The 9,646-nt window shown below is 40.9% G+C and overlaps 1 protein-coding gene across 1 annotated transcript in view; it reads left to right on the forward strand.

The window, feature by feature from the left end:
• The window catches only part of PARD3 (par-3 family cell polarity regulator), a 729,337-nt gene extending 721,537 nt beyond the window's left edge, over window positions 1–7,800 (forward strand). Inside the window, exon 25 of the mRNA XM_060160977.1 lies at window positions 7,572–7,800. Coding sequence (XP_060016960.1) covers window positions 7,572–7,611 — 40 coding nt within the window. The 3' untranslated portion in view covers window positions 7,612–7,800. The remainder of the gene's footprint in view (window positions 1–7,571) is intronic.
• The last annotated feature ends 1,846 nt before the right edge of the window (window positions 7,801–9,646 follow it).

Raw genomic sequence — 9,646 nt, forward strand, 5'->3', positions numbered from 1 at the left:
GCATTCGGTGATGACTCCTGGGGCCGCCATCTGTCCATCATTGTGGGTGGGGAGGTTACCACACAGATGCTCCAATCTCTTTGTAAAGCTGTCCCAGCCTAAGTTGCCCAACAGGCAGGCATGAGCAGAAACCTCCCTAAGATAACATGATGTTCTCTTTGTAATCCTGCCCTACCCTGAACTATCTCGTCATTTTGTTCAAGCCTCTCTTCCAACATTCCTCACACCTGCCTTGGGTTAGAGTCATCTGTGTCTGTGTCTGCCTACCCCTCTCTCCACTAGCTTTTGCACTTTCCTAGGGCAGGAGGCAGGTCTCATACATCCGTTTATTCCTCACAGATTCTAGGGCAATTCATCTAGAGTAGGTACTCTATAAATGCCTAGGAGGTTTTGGGTTTGCTAATATTTCCTTAGTTTTTCTTCACCTTTCTTAAAACTTGTTTGAAATATATTACATGGTCATCATAATTGAATTTTTGAAAAGACAGCATGTCAAGAACACCAGCAGATTTAATTTTGTTCATTACAAAACTATTCTCTGTTTCAACTGCACAGTAGGTCACGATGGCAGGTGCTTGTAGTCTATGACATGCGGTAGCTACTCAGGACATATTAGTTGAATCTGCAAAAGAATTTGGATGTGCTCGATGCCAGGCATGGTGTGAGGTGCTGGAGATACACATGAAATGGTCCTTCCCTAAAGGATTTCAGAGTTTACCAGATGATGACAAGGACATCAACATCTGAGGTTTGTTTAGAGCTTTATTGTGTTTGTCAAGTGCTTTGAATAAAACTTACTTTCAATTACATGGTTTCATTTGATCTCACAATCTAGTGAGGTTATCAGCGCAGTAATTTATTTTTCTTGTTTGTCAAAATGATAGCTCTTTTCCCTCTTCCCCTTAAATGCAGATGTTTTCCTATTATTTCCATGTATCTTTACTATAAAAAATACAAGAAAAAAGGCAAGATCTATCTCTATATACCCGTGTGTATGCACACATGTACGTAAACACACACACATACACACATAAACATACACACATACACATATTCTATATTTTACTTTCAGGCCTTTTTCCTGATGCCATCTTTGTTTCTTACATAAACACGGATTAATACGCACAGAGTTCCAGGCTCTGTCAGAGGTTTTGGTGAAATAAAGTCAAATATGAAGTTTCTGCTCTCAAACGTAGAGTCAAGTAAGGCAGTCAAAATGGAATCAATAATGACAACGGAGACCTGTAGAAAAGAAAACAACACATTTTATAGAAACAAAATGAACGTGATGTGAGATTGGGTGAAAACTGGAGGGAAGCCAGCATTGAACGCCAAGAGGAGAGAGAATTTCAAGCATTGAGAGTATCAAGATCGACCCCTATCTCACACCATATACAAAAGTTAACTCAAAATGGACCAAAGCCCTGAATGTAAGGATGGAGGATCATTGGAATTCCAGAAAGGGAAGAACTGTATACCAGGTTAGTGGATGTATGTTATACCAGGACAATCATGCCATCAGGAAGGTTGAGTAGAACTAGGCTGGAGGGAAATGTTGTAAAACAGGTGACAGAATGCTCTTTGAATATGTGGGAGTATTTGAAAAATCAGCAGATAACAGTGACTAGGATGGACAGAGTGGCCTTTTTGTTTACCCCATCTGCGTATTTCATTTTGCTCATACCACAAAAGTTTCCCTTGTTATTATCTACTTTATATACAGTTATAACTGATGGTTATGTCTATGGTTATAACATAATTTATGAATGTCTTGCTACATTCAAGTTGTTTCCAATTTTTCAATATTAAAACTAACGCTATGGTAAACATAATTTAGCCCCTTTTAAATTTCATATGCATTTGCAAGCAAAATCGAAGGCATGTTTGAATTCAAACAATGGTTTTGCTTTTCAATTTAACAACTGTTCAAATTTGCTCAAATCACTTTGTTGACTGTTTAAATTAATTTCATTCCCACCATTCAAGAAGTTGGCCCTGCCCTGGTTATTGTTTCAGATTCCCAGCCCACTGAGAGAACATAGTAGATAGATAGGTAGAGCATCTTCAGTACTTCAGTGGGGCACTTCGGTATTCTTCTGGTTTCCAAATTGAGAATAAAGTTTTCTGACTTTCTTCTGACCAGGGAGTTTTCCAGATCTGATCTGTAAGGTAATTTAAGCTGTAAATTAGAACTTCAGGCACAAATATGTCTGAGTGTGTGATAGCTATTTGGAGTGATTAATGATTATGTCTTGATGAGAAATATAAAATAAATGTCTGTGTTAATTGTTGGAAAATCAGAAATGGTTCTGAATTCTTAAGAGAGGAATATGAGTCTAGAAATCCCAGTTAATCAGTGGAAACTTAGGCTTCAAGGCGGGAAGCAGAAAATGGTGAAAGAAAGAGAAATTTATATCAGCAGATAGACTGCTAAGATTACCAGGAAGAAATGTTCCACTGGAAGCTGGAGGAGAAGGTCCTTTTGTGATTTCATATTGGGAGAGAAAAGGGGAAAAGGGGAGTGTGTCAGAAGAACGTTAGCATGTTCTGGGAATAAAAACTGGATACAATTAGAACAGCAAAGGAATGAACCTTACTGAGAGCCTGCTATATGCCAGGAATGTTAATAAATTACTCTATTTTATCTTTACAATGATTACATAATAGAGGTATTCTCATCAACTAGAATTAGGTTTGGCTGCTGATAAGAGAAAATTCGAAACAAGGTTGGCTTAACCAAACAGTGCTTCTTCTCTCAGTTAGAAGAGTGTGAATGAGTCAGTCCAGGGCAGATGTGGCAGCTCCATGGTATCACAAGGGACTTGGGCACCAGCTTTTCTTTTCCAACATTCTTAGAGAGTGGCTTCATTAAGATCCCAAGATGACTGCTGGAGCTCCAGCCATCACATCTGAGTTCCAAGCATCAGGAAGGAGGGAATGTGAAAGGGTTTTTCCTCAATTATTCCTGCTTTTAAGAAGTCTTCCCTGAATGTAAATTGGTCCAGCCACTATGGAAGACAGTATGGAGGTTCCTTAAAAAATTAAAAGTAGAGCTACCATATGACCCAATAATCTCACTTCTGGATATATATCTGAAGGAAATAAAATCATCTTCTCAAAGAGATATCTGGTGGTGGGGAGTGGGCAAAATGGGTGAAGGAAGTAAAAATGTGCAAAGTTCCAGTTATGAAATAAACCAATCTTGGGAATCTAATTTTCATCATGGCAACTATAGTTAATAATCCTATATTGAATACTTGCAAGTTGCTAAGAAAGTAAGTCTTATAAGTTCTCACCACAAGAAAGACATGCTATAACTATATATGGTGACAGATGTTAACTAGACTTACTGTGATGATCATTTCACAGTGTATATGAATATTGAATCATTATGTTGTATACCTGAAACTAATATAATATTGTATGTCAATTATACCTTAATAAAAAAAGAAAGAAAGAAAAAAGTGATCTCAGTACTCCCATGTTCATTGCAGCAGTATTTATAGCATCCAAGACATGGAAACATCTTGTGTACATCCATGGCTGAATGGATAAAGAAAATGACATTTGTATTTTATTTTTATATTCACATTATACAAATGCTATACACACACATGCAGAAATATTATTTAACCATTAATAAAAAGGAAATCCTCCTATTTGCAACAATATGGACGGACCTTGAGGGCATTATGCTAAGTGAAATAAGTCAGACAGAGGATGACAAATACTGCATGATATCACGTATATGTGGAATCTAAACAAGAAAAATTCATAGAAACAGAGAACAGACTGGTGGTTTCCAGGGGTGGGGGGTAGAGGTTGGGGGGAAATGGATGCTGGTCGAAAGTACTAACTTGAGTTAGAAGATGAAATTGTCCTGGAAAAACGGATACAGCATGTTGACTATAGTTAATAATATTGAATCTTATACTTGAAAGTTTCTAAGAGGGTAGAGCTTAAATGTTCTCACCACACATACAAAAAAAGGTAAGTACATGAGGTCATGGGTGTGTTAACTAATCTTATTGAGGTGACCTTTTTGCAATATATATGTGTATCACATCAACACGTTGTACACCTTTAACTTACATAACGTTGTATGACAATTATATCTCAATAAAGCTAGGAAATAAAGAAGTTTTCCCAGGAGTCCCACGATTTTCCCCTACATCTTATGATTAAGTTCTAATACCTAAGACCGCCTCTAGCCACATCTAGCTGCCAAGGGAGACTGACTTTTTCGTAAGTTCACTCGGTACAGTATTTCCCCAAATGAAAAACAAGGTTCCAACAGTGAGGAGGAGGGGAGAACAAATACTGGGTGGTTAACTAGCATTTTTGGATGCTTCCTTCTTTTATCTTCACTATGTCTTTGGAGACAACAGGGCGCAGGGCATTAGCCAAGGTCACGTGGCTGACAAGTGAAGGTGTCAGGATTAGAACACAGGCCTGTCTGGCTTCAAAGCCTCTTTTCATTACGTGGCACCGACTCTCAACAGAAGAGTCTTCTCATAGAGTGGAAGGTAACAGATCCATGAACCAAAAAAGTCAGGGCTGTGCTTTGAGGCTGAGAGATGGTCACCTGGTCTTCATCTCCCTAAATGAATGAAGTTAGACTCTGGTCTGCGTATCATTTTTCATCTTCACAATACTCTTGCTTTTTAGTCTTTGAGCCATTTCACTTCTAGGAATTTCACACATGGAAATAATTACAATGGGTGCAAAGATTTATGTGCTAGGATGTTCACTGAAGCTTTATTTATGACAGTGGAAAATTAGAATCAACCAAAATACCCAACAAAGGAAATTACAGAATGCTGGGACATCCATATGGTAGAACACATTGCAACCATTAGAAATCATGTTCTTCAAGAATACTTAAGGACATGCATGATAGGGCCCATAAGTTATGTTAAAAAGATTAAAAATAGTAATCACTATGATCCCAGTTTTGTAATATATGTGAATAGAGGCATAGGAAGAAACCTGGAGTAATAAGAATGTTCACAGTGGTTCTTTTGTAAATGATGGGGGTATTAATTATTTTACTTTTTATTTATGCTTTTCTGAATTTTCCAAATTTCTACCATGAATATGTATTACTTCTGTGATCAGAAAAAGCTCACACCTGTCATTTGGAAATATGCTTCCTCCTAACAAAACAGTTAGTCATAACAGTTTGTTATACAGTTTGTTATAACAATACAGTTACAACAAATAACAAAAACAGTTTTGTTATTCTCCAGTTGACTGGCTTAGATGTTTAGCATCGTCAAGGTGCTAGCATGAAGAAGGTTCCAGCAGATTGACCCCAATAAATATTTATTGAGTGCCGGTGGTATGGGAACTGCTGCTCTGGGAACTGTGAGAGAGGCAGGGTACAGGGTACAAGCTACAGAGATGCACAAGCCAGGCTCCCTGCCCCCTAGACGGGTCTCTCTCTCCGAGGACTCTGCTTGGGAGGTGATGGTCATAGAGAAGGGCCTCAGGCCGTTGTGAGGTGACAGCCGAGGCAGAAAGGCATGATCTGAGACTGTGTTTTAAGAATGCAGTAAACATGTCATCTCGTTATTAAATGCACAGTTCCCCTTTCTCCACGTCAGGCGTAGCACGTACAGACTGAAGTCAGCTTGGGCTGCTCGTCAGCAGAACTACCCACGTGGTCTCCCCACAGGGGCCCAGGACCCTTGATGGAGAGAATCAACCAGTCAGCCGTCCTAAGAAGACACCATCTTGCTCCAAAACAACAGCAATATGACAAGAGCAACAATAATCAGCGAGCGAGTGAACCCACGGATGGGATGAGCATTCTGTGTGGTTTCTATGTAGTTAATAAGGCATCTTTATGCAACAGATGAGCTGGTCTGTGTTCCAGTCCTTGTCCCACTATTTATCAGGATTTTGGCAAAAAAAATCCCATCTCTTCTTAGTTTGAATTGGTGAGAATGCTGAGCCTCGTCTGGGTATGAGAAGGCTCTGTTAGAATCCGGGCAGTAGTCTCCTGCTTTGTTTCTCACCAGATTTGCTTCTCCATGGGCCTCTCTCAATTTTGCCTTTGGCCCTGGAATGCGAGCTTCAAGTGGCAGGGTTCCCAAAACCAGCTGCAGGACAAACTCATCCTCTGGCTGTGCCCCAGGTTCCCCATAACGACCAAATCTCAACAAACACACTCTCCAAGGGCTTTACTTCTCCCACGCCCTCATCAATCCCATGCCACCAGCGATGGCCGGGGAACGACCTCTTCTTTACCTGTGTGGTCCTGTAGCTTTCTCGTTCTGAGTATATTCCAGGTTTTTGCCCACAGCTGTGATGTTTTTATGTTGTGCTTTGGTAATGGGAGGGGTTGGAAAGCTCATTCCTTTGGGTGGATGATTAAATTCCCAACTAGGTCAGAGTGGAAAGGGTTCTTTCTACCCATGGGGAGAGGTGTTCGTCATCTTGTAGACCTCCGGCCTCCATCCTGCCTGGTTGTGCTGCTGGGGATCAAGGTTGCTGGTGACAAGGAGGTGGTGGGGTGAATGGGAAACGTTATCACTTCCAATGTCAAAGGAACGACACACTGACCCACATTTCCTTTTTAAGGTTTCTTTTTTTTTAAATGTGATCTGGTTCCAGGAAACATCAAACCTGGTCTGCACACCTGTCTTTTAAAATTATTCTCGAAAACAATTTAGCCAACTCACAACTCTGTTCAATACCTTTTTCCTCTAAAAATAGAGCTCTTTTAGAACCCTTTCCTTCCATTCTTTCTTTCAGGAAATTAGACTGTATGTTTTCTTGGCTCGGAGTAACTCTCCCTGAGTTCTCTTTCACAACAGATGAGCAGCTTCTAACTTGCCTTGAAGTGCAGGAAAGATCCAGGCATGTACAGGAGGCCAAGGGGCAGGGGGGCAATATGGTGACCATGTAGGTGCAAATGCCAAGCGTGCTCCTGTGTGGGTGCTCAGTGGATAGGCCTGGCTTAGTATATCTGTGCATCTGTGGTGCTTTGGAATCTGCCCTCCCAAGCTGCAGGGGAGGGCACCATCTTTACAGGATGCCCATTTGCAGCGAATATTGGCAAGCCACAGGGCATCCGAATGGGTGTTGTTGTTATCCTGAGATAGTTCTTCCATCTATTATATGGGAAAATACCCTACAGGGCTGTCATGATGGTCCACATAGTGACACTTAGGAGATGCTGCTGTAATGAAACAGACGCGGATTCTTTGTTCAAGTCAAGGGAAAAGCAAAGTTTTTTTTGTGTTTTTTTTTTCAGCAAAACTCTGCTTTTAAACAGTACTAAATATTGCAAATTAAACATTCAATGAAATAAATGTCTGACTGTTTCATGATTGAAATATGCTATTTTCTTAGGCTAAAGGGAAACCTTGCTGTAGGTGCCCTTAGGAGTCCAAACAGCGGTGCAGACACAGGTTGGGCTTTGGCATCTGTTACCCTCAATCTCTGTCTTTCTTCCATCTCTTAGGAGTTTTGGGATCTTGGATAAGCGAAAGAAGCCTCACATCTCCTTTTCTTCCTCGGTGAAGTGTGTTTTCCTCATCTCATCTTTTTGTTTTTTTCCCCAGGGGCCAGGGCTGTGCTGTAACCAGACAGTGTCTCTACTGAGGTTGCAGCCCCAAGCATTCACACCACGGGCTACACTTCGGCTGGGCAAATAGTCCTCCTGAAAATGAACTGTATCTTGATTATAGCCGGTAGTTGAGTTGGTCTTTCTTGGAACAGGTAAAAGGTAGTCTTGGTAGCTCAGGGATTAAAAATAAACAGCTCTCTCTATCTGATCATAATCAATTTGTGTTGTCCTCCCTCCTTGGGTAAAGGATAAAGAGAATTCAAGTTTTGTGTAATGTGTTCTAAATTAGTGGGGGGGAATGGGAGAGGGGGTCCTCAGGAGGGAATGTGCCTAGTGAATTCGGGGGGAAAAAGCAGCGCGTGGCAGCCCAGAGTCCCATGTGGCTCCAATCACAGCATGGTGGCTGTTAGCACTTTGTTTTTTTAAAGCTGAGTTGCCTTTCTGTTTGTGTGGGGAGTTTGGCACAATGCTGTTCCGAAGCATTTGTTTGAGACATTTCAAACATAGCAATTTAATGAGTGGCAATAAAAATATCTTTATTCAAGCGATGTCTTTGGTTGTGCGTCTAGTATATCTATGCATTCATATTTTGGGGCTTCCTGAGCGTGAAACAATCTGAGTTCTGAGTGCAGCTGCAGGAACGTGCACCGTGGGGGAATCGCTAGGCAAAGAGGACGGCCGCTGCTGTAACATTGCTGCAGATGGTTAAGGTGTTTGTGCAGAAAGGTTGCATCTTTGAGGCACCGTGGTGCCTGTCCAGGCAACTCACCTGTAGGTTTCCTCATCAGGCAGCAGCAGAGGTGTATTTTTCCTTTAACACATCCATTCAATTTGTGTTATAGTTTGTACTGTGAATGGAATGCTTTGATAATGAGATTTAAAAAAAAAAAACAACTCAGTGTTAAGTGAAGGGAGATAGAGTGTGTTTGTTTAATTCTAAAAGAGTAGGTTGAATTTTGGGAAACTCTCATGTGTGGACAAGGCCCACACTGGAATCGTGCCATCACTAAAAAGACTAATATTTATTATTCCCACTTATGCAATCTTCACGCAGCCCTAGACCTGTATCAGGTAGTTAGATGATGCCGGTGCCATAGATCACTGGATAAAATGGAGGGTAAATTACGTAATCCTTAGTTTTTAAGTGAGTCTAAAGGTTCGGCACCAACCCGGGACGCATCAGGAAATCCACAGGGCATTTTTCTTGAGTAACCCTCCCACGATGGGAGGACACAGGTGATTTGCCGGGTGGCCTGACTTCACAGAATGTGGAGAATCGAGAATCGTCTCTTATCTCGGAGTGGCCCCAGGGGACATGGGTGTAGGACTTGTCCCAGGCCTGGAGGTGAAGTGAGTCCCTGGCCTTAGCTGGGGGTCAATAGAGTCGCCATCCCAGGAATTTGGGACTGATACTGGGAAACCTAGTTATTTCGAGTAATCCTTGCCTACAACCAAGGTGATCTAGAGAAAAACAATGGTGAAATAGTTGGGCAGCATTTTCCAAGTTTGTGTCCCATGAAGCCTAAAAGAAGCCGAAGAGAAGAGAAAAGGAAAGGGGTAAAATGAACCTTAACATATAAAAACTTCTGAGAATCAAATGTAATCAAGAAATCGGTTTTACTTTTCTCAAGATGGTGTTTCCAAGCTTATTTGACCCTGAAATCCCTTATTTGTGTGACCACGTATCAGAATCCTAAGGAATGTTCTTTAAAATGTCTGTACTTTGTATTTCCCTCAAAGCCAGGAGTAATAAGAATATTTGCTATGATCTCTAGAACTTTTTGGCTACGCAGTAAGTTAGAGAAGGAGTTTGGCAGAGAGAGGTGTTGCCATTGGAAAGGAGAGATTAAGGAATCATAATCACAGAAACCCCAAGATAATCCGTTGAAAAATAATTAGATGTAATGGTGAATACTATTATAGAGTAATGAGTCACAAAATCATTACCAAAGCCAGAAGCTTTCTTGTGTACCAAAGTGGCAATCAGATAAAAAATACATTTGGAAAAAAGATTCTAATTCTTAACAGCAACAGGAAAACACAACTCCTAAAAGCTGGCCTCGCCAGAAG

The sequence above is a fragment of the Lagenorhynchus albirostris genome, chromosome 1 (assembly GCF_949774975.1).
Source record: "Lagenorhynchus albirostris chromosome 1, mLagAlb1.1, whole genome shotgun sequence".
Classification (NCBI taxonomy): Eukaryota; Metazoa; Chordata; class Mammalia; order Artiodactyla; family Delphinidae; genus Lagenorhynchus; species Lagenorhynchus albirostris.